Source organism: Botryllus schlosseri, chromosome 5 (genome assembly GCF_051294905.1).
Source record: "Botryllus schlosseri isolate E-star chromosome 5, Bs_hap1, whole genome shotgun sequence".
In the NCBI taxonomy this organism is placed as follows: domain Eukaryota; kingdom Metazoa; phylum Chordata; class Ascidiacea; order Stolidobranchia; family Styelidae; genus Botryllus; species Botryllus schlosseri.
Genome location: NC_137240.1, coordinates 5,320,250 through 5,335,178, shown reverse-complemented (window position 1 = coordinate 5,335,178; position 14,929 = coordinate 5,320,250). Strand labels below are relative to the sequence as shown.

The following is a 14,929-nucleotide window of genomic DNA, read 5'->3' as shown; positions in this document are numbered from 1 at the left end:
GTAGTAATGGCCGACGCCGAAGTCTCCAATTTCCATAAATCATTCGTATTTTTGTTGGGTGACGGGTATCCCCAAATCAAGATATATGAAAATATGAAATCGCGCGCAGGGTGAAAAATTTTTGAAAAGTTGCATGAATTTAGGAAAGGACGTAGTTTATTTTTGTCCTTGATGTTTTTTTGCGGCATATACACCGACTCATGATAGACATACACACGATCTGCGCATATGCATACCATGAGTGCATGATGTGCATATGCCGCTGGACAAGGAAGTGCAGATATAGCCTTTTACAGCTTTCTAAGTCATGCACCACCCCTCCATGCTATCCCAGTAATGCATGAGCGCCAAGCAGGGAAGCCATGGATACCAGTGTTACTAATCAGGTCTTTGGTCTGACCCGGCCGGGAATCGAACCCACGACCTACCGATCAAGAAGCCGGGCGCTTAACCATTACGCTGTCTTGATCGGTCGATCGGTAATTTAAAAAGAAATTAATCAATAATTTATGTTAATTAATGAAATAATTTTGGGCTCCCTTCGAGTTCGGGCCCCCACCCTCAATTGGAGGGGTTTGGGGTGCGGTAGTTACGGTCCCGACTCCAATATATCCGTTTTAACGCGCCATCGCCCCCTCGTTGTTTTCACCCCCTTCGTCCGTTTTCGCCCCCCTATCGCCCCCTTCGTTATTTTCGCCCCCCTAGACAGCCGAATCGCCCCCTGGGTGGCGATATCGCCCACGTTGGGAACCACTGGTCTAAGCTAATTATATAATCACATAATTGTAACATTGAAACTATCCTGGGTGTGACGCATAAAACATCATCGGTTCAAATATAAAATAATAATAACAGTAGAAATAGCAATTTGATTCTACCACTGAAATTTCAAAACATTATTCGAAACTCGCTATTTTCCTTTGGGTCAATTTGCTCTTCAAATTATGTGTGTGTTTACCAGTTTTACTGTGGAATCGACAATTGAACTCCATCGCCAACTTTGAGCTCAGGCTAATATCTAAATAACAGAAATAAATAGAACTGAGACGGTGATCGCGTCGAAAGAGTACAACGTGAAGAAATTACTAAAAGGGTTAAGAAGCGTTCGCTAAATAGACGCGTGATCTCGATGCCACAGAGATATATGGCTGTAGCTATGGTGCAATGGTATATTTCGTGATATTTTAGCTGCAGTCCGAATACGGTGGATTTCTGAAGAAAATAGCTGTTGCCACACTTCCGACTTCAATTTGAGATGCATCATGTTTATTAACGACGCAGATTATGACAAACAAAATAGAACATTGTGGAGCCAGATGTCCGAGCGAGATAGTGTAATGGTTTTGCGTCCGGCTTCTCGGTCCGGTTCCATCCCCGGCCGGGTCATACCAAAGACTCGAAAATTGATATCCGCAGCTATCCTGCTAGGCGCTCAGTAATCACGGATAGCATGGAGGAGGAAAAAAACGGGGGCGCAGACTAGATGACCTTACGGCCGTATCGCAACTCCGTCGTCAAAAGCATCTCGATGGTGCAAGCGAAAAAGAATATCATAGCTCTTTCTCTCGAGAAATGAATACAATTACTTTCATAGATGCAAAGTCATAGACCAAGTGATTCTTAACCTTTTTATCTTCACGGACCCCCTTTGGACCGTCACGGATACCCGCGGAACCCCTTTTTCAGGTCAAAGTTAGCTCAATTACTGTGTAATCGTTGTCTGTCTCGTTAAAATATCAACTGTAGGCTAGTGATAAACAACGACAAAGTGACTTTTCCTGAAAATATCATCATTATAATATGTGTGTAGAAATTGGGAAGAATATTATTTCAAAGCGAGAATAGCTGCATATCTTGGAATACGAGGTCGTGTCTTGCAAATCCGCGTTATTGATTTGACATGAACGAGTTCCAAAAGTCCATTTTCACATATATTGGTGTAGGCGAATGTAAAAATAACACGGAACGCTTCCGACGACACCTTTAGGTATTATCGTAACATGTGGCACCAAAATTGAGAAACAGATCTTCAATGAACACAAAACGAGTATATTGTTCCCAATGAAACAGACACATCCTCCCAATATAACATGTAGTGGTAACAGATTTGAGCGAACAGGATATATTTTAGTAATATTTACCCGTCTAAATTACCTAATCAAATGCAGATCTAACGAATCGAGGTAGTTAAACAAGACCTGCAGCTTCTGGACGTTGACGCCTATGCCGTGGTGCGTGCCATCATAACTATGCACGTTCGACGTGATACGTCTAAAATCCAAGTATGGGACGCCAGCGTCAGTCAGGTATTTCGTCATCGCGTCGCTAAACTTGTAGCACGGAACTTTTCCGTTTGCGGCTCGATAGTCAGGGGATTTTAACACATCAGGCGTATCGGGAAACATATATATAATCAGAGGCCACTTTCTCGTGGACGGAAGTGCATGTTCATAAAACGTGTTAAGATAATTTACAGAGGGTCGCACCACACGTTCGAATGTTGCATTTGCCCGACAATTCATGTGACCGCCCACTCCTAAGATAATTAATCCGCCTGGCTTTCCAGCCATTGCTTTCACCAGCGACAAGGTCTTGTCTCCAGCGTCAAACGCGTAGTTGCCATGCAACACAAAGCGTGACAGGTCCATGCCACATAGAGGCCTTTCGTCGACTAGGAGTTGTTTGTATGTTCCAGCACCAAGCGCACATTCAGTCCAGTACAGCTGATCGTCCCCGACACATTTCTTTTTCAATTTTTCATCGTATTTCTTATAGACGACGGCCCGGTTGCGGTCGTTACGTAGCATCGATATCATGACCCTTGCCATTTTGCGGACGAATGAATCACCGATGACGTGGACTTCAAAAAATCTACCAATGACATCGCAAGCCTCCTTTGCGGTATAGTTTCGCCATTGGCATCTTTCATCGGAAGGAACCCATCTGGCGTACTCCGCGTGAAGGATTTCTCGCATATCGATGCACCTGAGAATTGAGCGCCGATATCAAATAGGTACCAGAGTATGCTCTATAAAGAGAGGTCGCCAGCCGATTAAGTCACAAGATACAATAGAATCCGCTAAATTCGAACACCGGATAACCCGGAAAACCGCTTTATTTGACCTAAATGCTCGAGAACGAAGAAAAAGAAAATTTGCTCCAAAATACCGTTAATTCGGAAAATTCTTCGCCCAGTGCGAACATAGGTTCGCAAGTCATATTGCTAGATGTTGACCTAATAAACAGTACTCCGTTCGGTTTAACACAAGATGAGTGATTCAGATGAAAAAATCACGATCTATGCAGTAACAATCGTCAATGACCTCAACGTTCGTGCCAGCTTTATCGTCACTTTTAATTCAGTACAAACGCGTCCATCTTGTTGACTGCTGTTATGCGGCATCTCTAGTTTTTCAAACTTTCCTTGTGGCCTTTTCTCAGGTACGGCCGTTGCGTAAACGAATACGGGTCCACGGAAGCATTGATTTGAGGATGCGGCCTAAAGTTAGCGTTGCTAGCTATAATCCGTAAACGATTTCTTTAGCCCTGAGCAATGTTTATTCTTTTAATTCCCACTACAAGTCGACGTTTGAGTTATATTCAAGCAATAGGTTTGTTTTCAATTACCTGTAGTTGCTTCAGTAAGGTTTTGGTAGCGGATGTCCAAGATATCGTTCTGCATAGGTGGGAATGTATGAGTGAAAAATAAAGGGGCTCGAAGCAGTGACTCTGGAATCATTTCGATAAGCTTCCATAATACGCAAATATCGCGTGAAACTTCTGCACATACATTGGTAATATGGTCGTGCCAGGTTAATCCTCTATCAGTATGAATTCCCGGGTACTTGATAGATATGCACAATTCTAGTTGCTGACCTGAAATTGCCAACATGCCTGCATATTTTGGATTAGATAACCCAATCTTCTCTTAAATAAACACACACACACACACCGTGAAGGTGGTACACGACAACATGACCTAACTCAGAATTATATCACGGTTAAATCCTACGCCCCTATAGGTGCGAGCATAATTCTAATTAAAATGTTGTGGTTGATTTATACCGTGGTGTAAGTGTGAGGCAGGTTCTGGTTTGGTGTGTCATTGGCGTTTATTCTAGGGTTACCATATTGTTTAAACACAAATTCTGGACGCTCTTTAGCGCCCACTAGCGGATTTTAAAATTAGGTGTGAGTAGATTGTCGATCAACATGACGTCACACCAGTAAAGCTTTGTCTATTCACTAGAGCAGTGGTTCTCAAACTGGGGGGGGGGCGTGAAAGCATCTGAAGGGGACACGAAGCCGCAGCTAACTGAAAAGTTTTCGCGCTGCGCCCAATTTACGTCCATCTCATTGCTCTATCTTGTCAAAATTTCATATTTGAGAATTCTCTCATGAATAGCCATATTATTCAGTGCCATCAAACTATCCGTTGGGATTGCTGGCATTCTGATTTCTCTCTTTAATATTTTGTGATATCATAATAAGGGGCGCGCAAAATTTTTCAGTATCAAAGTGGGGGCGTGTCTTAAAAAGTTTGAGAACCGCTGGACTAGAGGTAGTCACGATCCGGTTCAGAAGAGTGTGGTGGCGTGTTGTAAGTTGTAGCCAGGGCGGAAGCCACATTTTTTCAGCCCCTCCCACCCAAGCAAACACTGATCTTGGGCCCATCGCAGCGTAATCGATGCAACTTCTGGGGGCTTACTATATGCATCTGGTTTCTATATGCATCTGGTCGTTAAATGGTTTGAATGAATTATGTCAATCATATTGGTTTCTCCATATATTACTATATAATTTGATCCTCTCTCCGCCGACAAGATCCGAGTTAGCGGTTAAGCTGGTGGAGGATAATGACTTCGAAAATGCATGGAGTGTAATTGTGTATCGTTAAGTCATGTTCATGTCACACCGATAAGATTATTTATCAGCCTAATGCCGGTGCGCACTGCACCACTGAGCTATATAAGCACCGCACACCCGGTGGTTTCTAACCTTTTATGGTGGTGACTCCATTTCCAATTCCAAAATGTTCCGTTACACATGCAGCCCAAAATTTGATAAGCTGATTACTAATTAAAGGTCAGCACATTTTCCCAGACTTACTCACGGCCTATTTTGGAAGCTGATTACGTTCAACATCTTCGCGCACCCCAGAATAAAGGCGAACTACCCCAGATTTAGAACTACTATCTTTGAATAAAGCATCCAAACGACCTAAACCGACTATACAAATATACACCGTTATCTTGTAATTGTGATTACAATTAGACTTAATTCTGTAAATAATTGTGATTTTTATTTATTTTTGATCGCAGATTTTGCGAGGGTTGTAGTCCCCACATTAAAAACCAATCAATGAAATACTAAATCGCCCGCAGCGCGAACATAAATTGCATGTAGCATAAATCTGCCCAAAATTAATATTATTTATGTGGATTTAGGAAATATTTATGAGCTTACTTCAAAATTCCGGACATTTAGGCATATTTTAGAAATTCCTCCCGGACGCAGTTTCAACAGTGAAATTCCGGACATGTCCGGGAAATTCCGAACGTATGGCAACCCTAGTTTATTCACAGCCGTATATCACGGATGGTATACGGTGTGAATGTGCACTCTTTTCCCTGAGAGTATAATGTATGATCGGGTCTATTGTTCTCACTTTTGACAGTCGCATTCCATTCCGCAAGTACCGTCGTCTTCATCACTGCAGCAAGGCCGATCGCTTTTAGCATCACACCAAGATCCTACGCTTCCGCCCCACGCGTTACCTTTAGGCTTCGTTTGCTTGCTGCATAAAAGAACGCGGCTTCATAAAATAACAATTGACGTGGGTCATTCTGAAACAATTGGGTGTATTTTACTATCATGAGATCATCGTCGATTCAGAATCAGGTACAACAGGTTACTTCCAAAAGTATAGCGATTAAAACGAATAGTTGAGTTCCCCACGGCCTCAACGATTTTGTAATGTTGCTCAATGATAAATTGTGCACAGATATGGCTAGAGTATAATCAATTAGATGCGGTTAATAAAACTCATACACTCATTTGTAATAAAAAAAAAATCAGCGCGTTGCTCTTTGAGAACACGGTGAAATAACGATAAACTTAACCAACTCATCAACCAATTCGCAGAGGCCGCATGATTTTCTAACCCCCGTCCGGAATATGCTTCAACTATTCTCAATGTATTCAAGGTTTTTCAACGGTCGATATTCTTGTTTGTGATTCCCGACATGAAGCATATTCAATCCAAGCTTTTGTAAGAGAGATCTTGCACGGATCGGAGTGAGATGAGGAGTCTTGATAACAGGGTTGTAATGACTCGAGTCACGATTTTCTGATGATTCGAATTGACTCGAGTCATTTCTCGAAATACCGAAATGACTCGACTCGATTCCATTTGCGTATGGACTCGACTTGCATGACCCGAACCAAGTCATATGACTCGAAACTCGGACGGCCAATAACAATATTTTATTGTAATTTCGAAGAATAGTTTCTGGTACTTGAAAATGCGACTAGAAACTGCTAAAAGTGAGGAAAATTAGTATATTATAAATGCGAACCATTCGATATAACTAAACAGAGTTATAAAAATGGGTTTAGCAAGACTTCAACTGTAAACTGAGTAGTCAATACGACGACTTGGACTCGGACTCGACTCGGTGGTGGATTGAAAATGACTAGAGCTGGGCACAATGATTCGAGTACTCGAATCTGAATCGAGTATAAATTCTAATGATTTAAGTCGAGTAGTAAAACACGATTTTTTTCGAGTACTGAAATTATACGCTCCTCGCAACTGAAAGGTAATTTACTAACGAGATTATAGTTTTGATACTATTTTCCACTGAGGTAGCCTTGAAACCTTGATTGGCCGTGTCGAAGCATACGACACATAGTACAAAGCTACGAACGTTACTGTAAATAACACATTTCCGAAGTCTTTATCATCCCACAGCATTGTTAATAAGTGCAATGAAATCGGTATGGTCGAAAAAATACCAAAGTATCTTTAATGTGATGAAAACAGGCATTATGCTTTTTGTGGTGGCATAAAAGATACATATTTGAACTTTGACATAGTACATTCTGTTGTGACCTCATAATGAGTGATACTCGAATAATCGACTCGACTTGGAGCATAATAAGCAGGCCGTGTTATTTTTGGCATATGCCAAAACTGCCAAAAATAACTTATTTTTGGCATTTTTCGATTTTTATTTTTGGCAGTTTTGGCATTGTACTCTAAAGAGATAGTTTCAGCCTCGAATTAGTCACAAAAACGCTTTATTTGGGCAAGTTTGTCAAAAGACACCACATAATGTGCAGCATCCACGTATAATCAGTGCCAACAAACAATAAGAAGAAGAAAAAACCTAACGATTTCATAGGTTAATAATATCAAACGGAACCTCAAAATGTGCAGTATCCATCGTAATCGGTGCCAATAAGCAACAAAAAAGAAAGAAAACCCTAACAAACGCGCTCAAAAGCTGATTGTTACAGCTGTTGAATAGACTTAAATCGTTTGCACTGTAGCAGTGCTTCCAAACTCAGGTCAGCTAAGTTTCTCCTAAATTCATTTCTCGCCCAGCGAATCTGGGAAATATCGGCTTCAACAGTAGCCGTTGAGGGAAAGAATGTTGCCAGTCATCCACAAAAGGTTTTCAGAGCTTCAAAATCTTTGGAGGGCCGAACCGGCTTCCATGCATCATGAAAAGAGATCACTTCGCCAGTGCCATCGATCTCATCGCGGAAAGAATTTTCTTCCCGATCCTTTTCCAGGAGTTTCCTGTGTTGTCTATCTCAACACATTCTATTTAGTAGCCCGACTATCATTTCTCCTTCAGTCTACCGATCTATTTTCGGAGGACTTTTGTCACTTCCGGTGGCTTTAATAATACCAACTCGCATGGAAGAGTCCTGGGAAGGTTAGCTTGTTTAAGAACATTGACGCAACAAGACTGTCTGGCAAAACGAGACTATGCAGCTCAGAAATAGCCAGACAGTTTGTTGGGTCACAATGTTCAACTCGATCACAATGCAAAAATCGTGGTTGAGTTTGGGGGTTCCAGTTACATGAGCAGAATATAATTTATATTTTAATAATCAGTACTGCGGCAGCTTCTCATTGATACCCGTTATATCAAATTTAGCGCTCGACAAGCCGGTCAAAAATGGTCGTAAAATTGCCTTTAGACAAATGGAAAGTATGACGTAAACCAAATGCAGTCAGCCGTTCAATGTCGCTGTGCCCACACCATTTAGGACACCATGCTTTCACCCCTAATGGGTGGGCTGAGCCCAGATTAAGAAACCTGCCCTTAACGAACGCTCTTCTCGCTTGTAACGCGGTCCTGTTAACACAACACCATGAACGAAATACACTATTTGGCAGGCCGTGTTCTTTTTGGCATATGCCAAAAATTGCTTATTTTTGGCATTTTCAAATTTTTATTTTTGGCAGTTTTGGCATCTGGCTCATGAAATGCCAAAAATAACACGGCCTGATAATAAGTGATTCAAAATCGAATCACTCAGGTACTCGATTTTGACCAGCCCTAAAAAGGACTCGACTTGACTCGAGTCAAAGCTATAAAAGGGAGTTTGACTTGTGACTCGGAGCCTTGTGACTTGGTTACAATCCTGCTTGATAAACCTCCAACAGCTAGTCAAAGATACATGAGTTGGTCTCAAGCCGGCTGAAAAAGCGAGTTACTATGGGCCTATAGTGTGGCCAGTTAACCTCCGGGTGGCTACTAAGAATACTATCTGCTATCTACTTATCTGCTTCGTGAATGGCATTGTTCTTCCAATATAAGTGTTGTTCAAGAAGCGTATTTTTTTGAACTGCGCGGTTTCACGAATTAAATTGCTAGGATGCCGTGAAAAGGCTGTACAGAAGATTTCTCTGGATTCCCTTCAGTAGAAGTCGCGTCGAATGACGTGTTCATTTGTTAATACTGTTAATTTAAAAAATGGCCGAAATTTCAATTTTTATATGACACGGCTTCTGCCGATTGGAATCTTGCCAGATTTGGTGCGCCGCGTTTTCGGGCAATAATTTAATGAGAGAAATCGTTAAAATTGGCAAAAGGTTTATTAAACAATCCTACCTGACATACAAAATATTTTGTGATTGAGGTTTAAACATTTATGATAAAATCATTTCAAAATTGCCTGAAAACTTTTAAAATAACATTTAGCGTCAGTGATATAACTGACGTATGAACCTTCCACAACATTATTTTTAATTGGCACTGGCGTCAAGCAGGTTATTCATCAATCACCCCATGGGTGGGTAACTTCTGCATAACATGGAATAATAGAGTATTTGGTATAGGCTGGGTAAAGAGAGGCAACAATTTTGTAACAATTACGACACGTCACGGAGTTATATTAAGGCATTGTCAGCACATATGACCTCAGAATGGTTGATTACAACTTTATTCATTTATAATAATAGTACCTTCATATTAAAATTATGTCATACGATTACTTTGAGATTTTAATCGACCAGTTGGCACCTTACTTTTTTAACCCACATTTCGTGTCATCCCGCCATAACTTTGTGTGAATTCCTCTTTGTATTCGGAACTCATTCATACGATTGTCGAACTCTCTCTCTTCCAAGCTCAGTCTCTTGTACTCTTCGGAATGGGGATCAGTGATGAATTTCGACCAATGAACCCATTTTCCGTTTGTGAGATTCGTCATGACTCTTTCGCACAGTAAATGAGGTTTGTATGGACGAAGTGCAGGTCGCACGGGATAGGTGTAAAAGTAAAATATGACCACCAGCACAAAGGCAATACCAGCTAAGACCAAACACCGTGTAGAAATTCTTTCCGAGGTAATCCCTTTCTTCATACTTATGATCATGATCATCAACCTATATTTTCTCGCTATAACCTTTCTTATAAACCATATCTGTTCATGCAAAACTAGAAGTTAAGATGCATTACAAAATAAACTAAACAACAGCTATCGCATTGGTTGAGAAGGTGACATGCGAAATATTGCGATTGAACAGCAATGCGAAGAGTCATCACAAGATATTTGGCAGAATAGTCAAGGCTGGATTTACTGTGGTGTTCCATTCCCTGATATTAACTTCATGTTTATGTATGTATTTATTTTACTTTAGTGTTCATGTTTATAGTAACAGCAACCCGTCTAGGATTGCATCAGCTATACCTTAATATACTTCATTCCTTCATTAAGAGCTTTCCGTGTGACTGTCATCAGTAACGAGAGTCCATGCTCCTGAGTAATGAAATTCAATACGATTAAACATTCTGTATGGCCTCAAGTAAGCGATGATGTAATTTCTGTCTGTTAAACCATATTGTCCTATATGGTGTGGACACATTGTAATCGAGTTTTGAATTGTGACGCAAAAATGCTGCCTGGCTCTTTCTTCTTAGATTCACTCTCGTTTTCCCGAACATAATTGCTGCGTCACAATGTCAAAACTCGATCACAATGCAAAATTCGAAGTTGGTTTTGGGGGGTTCCAGGGCCCTGAGAAGAACATAATTCATATTTACGTAATCAGTACAGCAGCAGCTTTCCATTGATACCCGTTTTATCGAATTTAGCGCTCGGCAAGCCGGTCAAAAAGGGCCGTAAAGTGGCCTTTGACCAAATGGAAAGTGTGACGTAGACCAATTTCACTGAGCCGTGAGATTTGCTTGTGTCCACACCATATAGGACACTATGGTTAAACGTATCGTTCAGGTGCTGTTGTTGCTTAGTAATCATGGTATTGACATCGAATACAGAACTTTTTTTAAATGACTTCACTGGGCTCGAGCCACGTGTCAAAAATGACTTTACTTTACTTGATTTGGTATTTCAGAAATGTGGTTTGACTCGCGACTCGGAGTGAAATATTGTAGTGGAATGTGAACCTAATCGCTGTTTCTGTGCATATGTAGGCTGCTGTACATGTTCTCGACGCGCTGGTATAATTTGGTATTTTCCTGTCATATCTATTTTTTATAGTGTTTCTGACAATGACGTGGGTTGGTCGCTGCTTCACAGACAATGTCAGTTCCACTAACGCGCGTAGTCTCGTGCTGCATGTTTTGTCAGCTGCTGTACGACCAATCCAGCTTTGCAGCTTTCCACGATGGAAAATAATTCTAGTAATCGACAATATCATCTCCCTCCACTCGACTGTAATTATTAGATTTAATGCTCATTCAGATTCGTCGACTCAAATCACTGTGTCCAGCACTAAAGACGGTGTATTAGCGGATTAGCGGTTGAAATATTGAGTTCAGAATAGAGAAAAGCGATTGGTGCCCGTTAGGGCCATATGAGAATTCGATAAAGTCAGTTACGTGCGGCCAGGGGGGGGCAAGTGAGGCAGTGCGTCGTCGTACTCACTTTCAATGATTGCAACACCAATAATAATTACACTGTGCTGCGTTTTTCAAAGGTCAAAGATATTTTAACTGTTTCTGAATCAATTTTTTGCGCTGAATTCAGAAATGCAACCAGTTTTTTTTTTTATCGGGCCAGGTTTTTTCTACTTCACATATTCGATTATGCTAGCTTTGGTCATTATTGTACACAAAGAAACCAATTTCTGTGGTAGCTCAATTGGTCATGAATGCTGACAATTTTTGCCAGGTGGTATTTTTATTTGAATTCAAGGATTTTGCAATGACAGCCGTTTGAAATACTGAAAAAATATAGTGACACAGTTGAAAAAAAGTCACTTACAACTAACCAAGAAATCGTAATTTTGTTCAATGGTACTCAACAAAACAGAAGAAGGTAGAAGTTAATATGTTACACTATAGACACGTAAACAGGTACCATCACAAATGTGTTTTAAATGCGAAATCCTTGCCAACATCAATGTGTGAAGTGTGAAATGAAAACGAAGTGTTCAAAATAGCTTAACGAAGAAAGCGTTGTGCGGAACATGATTATATTCCGACGATAAATACAATAACAATATAAGATACAAATGATTCATGATGACAAAAATGTCGCTTCAAAAGATTTTCTTCCGTGTTTGGATTTATGTTGATTTCTTTTTAAGCACCAACGGTAATCTGCGGGGAAATTTAATCTCATGGAACTTGAAGGTTCGGCCATCTTTATCAAGTGCCCAGGTAGAGTGTCTTAGGAGACCAAGTTTAATGTGGAGAGGTGGCAAAAGAATATTCTGCGGATCAACTAAGAAAGCAGATTTGACAGTTTCAAAATCTGGTGAAAAACTTGTTCTGTGCGGCCAGCTAATTTGTTTGTAGTTGTGATCATCAGCCATCGAGTTCAACAGACATAGAAATGGATGTTTAGTGTATAACCGGCCTGTGACCCAAGAAGTATTGAAATCATTTTTCAAGTCACCAAATATTTTTCATTTGTGTTGGCTATTCTGAAGAATTTTCAAAAGAAATATCAAAAACAAACCTCAATCGCATAACGCTGAAAACTGAAGTTTCCAAAAATTCAAATGCAATTTGCCAAACAACTGGACCTGATTGAAGAAAACGGATAACAGTTTTGGATTCACTAAGAACCGTCAATACTTTAGTAACCTCAAAATTAACGCAGCACAGTTATATGTGTATTTTCCACCGATGTTCAATTGTTCATGAATGACTAATTTTGAAACATTTTAAAATCACCGAATTATTTATTTATTTTTTCAAAAAATATAGAAAAGGTGAGGCACAGACTGGCCAAGCCTCACCTGTGATAGCGCATTTCATCATAAACAGATCCAAATTTGTCGAATGGTATTGTCGCACTGATTCCTGAAATCTAAATATTATTGACTTCAGGTCACCAGATCCCCTCAAAACCGATAGGGAATGTGAAATTGGGCATTGTTACGTACAATGACAGCGCAGAGAAACAAGGACCAGAAGTGGCACAAATGGATTTGCCTCACCTACTGTTAGCTAACAATCCCGCAATCCGAGCCTAGTTATACAATGCTCTCTCGACTTCGCAAACCGACGGCGCAGTATGAAAAGGGTAGTTGCCAACATGTAGTGCAAAGCAAATGCATTCCCTTCCTGATATATCTGTTATGTATTTTCCGTCCTTAGCTATACCTTCAACTTTTGATATGTATTTATATAACACCTTGTTGCGTAGCCTGCGGGTGGATATTACTAATGTGTAAATCTGCCTCACCAACCTTGAAACTCACCACATGTCACTGGATGAAATGGGTATAAAATTCTGCTGTAACGATTGTTGCTTCTCGTATTTGAGCATACGTGTGCCTATCTTACCACCCACTTAATACAGATAGAGCTTCCGCCACAAGTGAGGGCAAAGAACAACTCGATTATGATTTATATGAGCTGCGGTTGGTATTTAATGTATCAATGTGAAGATAATCACGTATTATTTGACGAGCAGAAAATTACAAATATATTTCCGCTGTACATAGCTATACATCCTCTCCTCGCCAAGCAGCAACAATATAACAAAACACCAATAATTACGTTACTATTTGATACTATAGACAGCGTCTTGACTGTTATCCTCCGCCTGAGGGGTAGTGCAGTCTTGTGTATTGATAACCTGACATACGGCATAGCGGTGGTTCTTTCGAGTATAATCACCTAAAACAGTCCATATTATCAATTTACTACTTGTGGATAATTCGTTGCGCATATGACGGGCAAAGGTATAGTACTTGTGATGAAATAATGAGCAGTTGAGTTTGGTAATCCGACGATTCTTCGATCAATAACCTGATATAATATCCCACTATTTCTTGTTCATGAATCATGTCATAATAGTCCTTTTCAAGTAAAAATAATCGTTCTTTTACAAGAAATCGATTGTATATGTGAAATATTCGATTAAGATTACGGTTACTTCTAATTTTTTTTTCAAATGTTATTGATTGCAACTACGATTACGTCGATTATGCTGTAATCGTCGTAATCGATCACGATTAACCAATGTCTGATTCACGGACGGTACTGATCCACATAAGAAAACATTTAATTGAGGTCAACATATTGTCCATTCGAAATGCGTATCGGAGTCATACCATATAAGCACATGTAACTGGATCTATCATAAAGACTAACCACAGCATATAAGGGATTGTTGTAGTTCGTTGTTCATCGAACAAAAATGTAGGATTGTAGGTGCTTATCACCCGTCAGTCTTTCAAAGATTGCGCACAAGGATGTGCATCATGCAGAATAATGGCATACAGCAGACGTGGGAGGATTTATTGGTTTTGCATATTGGGAATACCATTCTCTCTAAGAATGAACTTTTTTCCCCTCGACTTTTCGCCACTATCACTAATAACACTAAAACAAGACATCAATAAACCACAACATTTCTCAAAATATCGACTAATGTAAGAAAAATCAACTGACATGCTTTTCCTAGTATCTGGCAGCCTCGCACTGCGTCCAATTTCCGCCTTAGAAACTAGCTAGTGTGTGCCGCACGCCGCATCTATCCTGATTATTCGTGAACGTACACAATTCCATCAATGAATGGATTTTCAAATGGTTATCATCTACTCACTTTCCACTCGTCGTGCTGCTTCATCTGATAATCGCTAAATTAAGATGTAGGCCTGCGTTTGCTTCATTTTGCCTATACGTAACACCAACGCATCCTGAACAGTGTAAAATATGTATGATTCATTCAATACGACCAAAGTACCATCTGCGCAAGATCGGATGCAGAGATTCACAACTGTGCAAAGTATGTGGTATTGATAGAACTAGGGTTGCCTTAAAAACAAAAATCAATTTGAAACAAATATGCTTAAAACAGTAAGGCCCTTGTTTGAAACATGTGTTTTTTGATTTTTTTAAGCCACGACGTCACGGATATTCAATTGTGACGTCATAGTGGATTGACATTGACAATTGAAAATATAGGGTAAATACAACTCCTTTGA

The 14,929-nt window shown here is 40.2% G+C and overlaps 1 protein-coding gene and 1 long non-coding RNA gene across 2 annotated transcripts in view; one reads left to right on the top strand and one right to left on the bottom strand.

Moving 5' to 3' along the window:
• LOC145438745 (uncharacterized) overlaps positions 1-14,929 on the top strand; it is a 139,299-nt gene that overhangs the window by 56,158 nt on the left and 68,212 nt on the right. The window lies entirely within an intron of this gene.
• LOC145438730 (uncharacterized) lies at positions 1,770-10,149 on the bottom strand. Its single transcript, XM_080316082.1, has 3 exons — positions 9,548-10,149; positions 5,669-5,797; positions 1,770-2,985 (listed from the first exon to the last, which is right to left on the bottom strand). Exons 1-3 carry the CDS (start codon positions 9,901-9,903, stop codon positions 2,151-2,153), a joined length of 1,320 nt encoding a protein of 439 aa, XP_080172208.1. The 5' UTR covers positions 9,904-10,149; the 3' UTR covers positions 1,770-2,150.

Excerpts from the sequence above, each read along its gene's own strand:
- LOC145438730 (XM_080316082.1), bottom strand. The coding sequence starts at position 9,903 with ATGATCATGATCATAAGTATGAAGAAAGGGATTACCTCGGAAAGAATT. Across the intron at positions 5,798-9,547 it reads ACGAAATGTGGGTTAAAAAA|CAAGCAAACGAAGCCTAAAG; the intron begins GTAAGGTGCCAA and ends TCTTTTATGCAG. Across the intron at positions 2,986-5,668 it reads ATGGAATGCGACTGTCAAAA|GTGCATCGATATGCGAGAAA; the intron begins GTGAGAACAATA and ends CTCAATTCTCAG.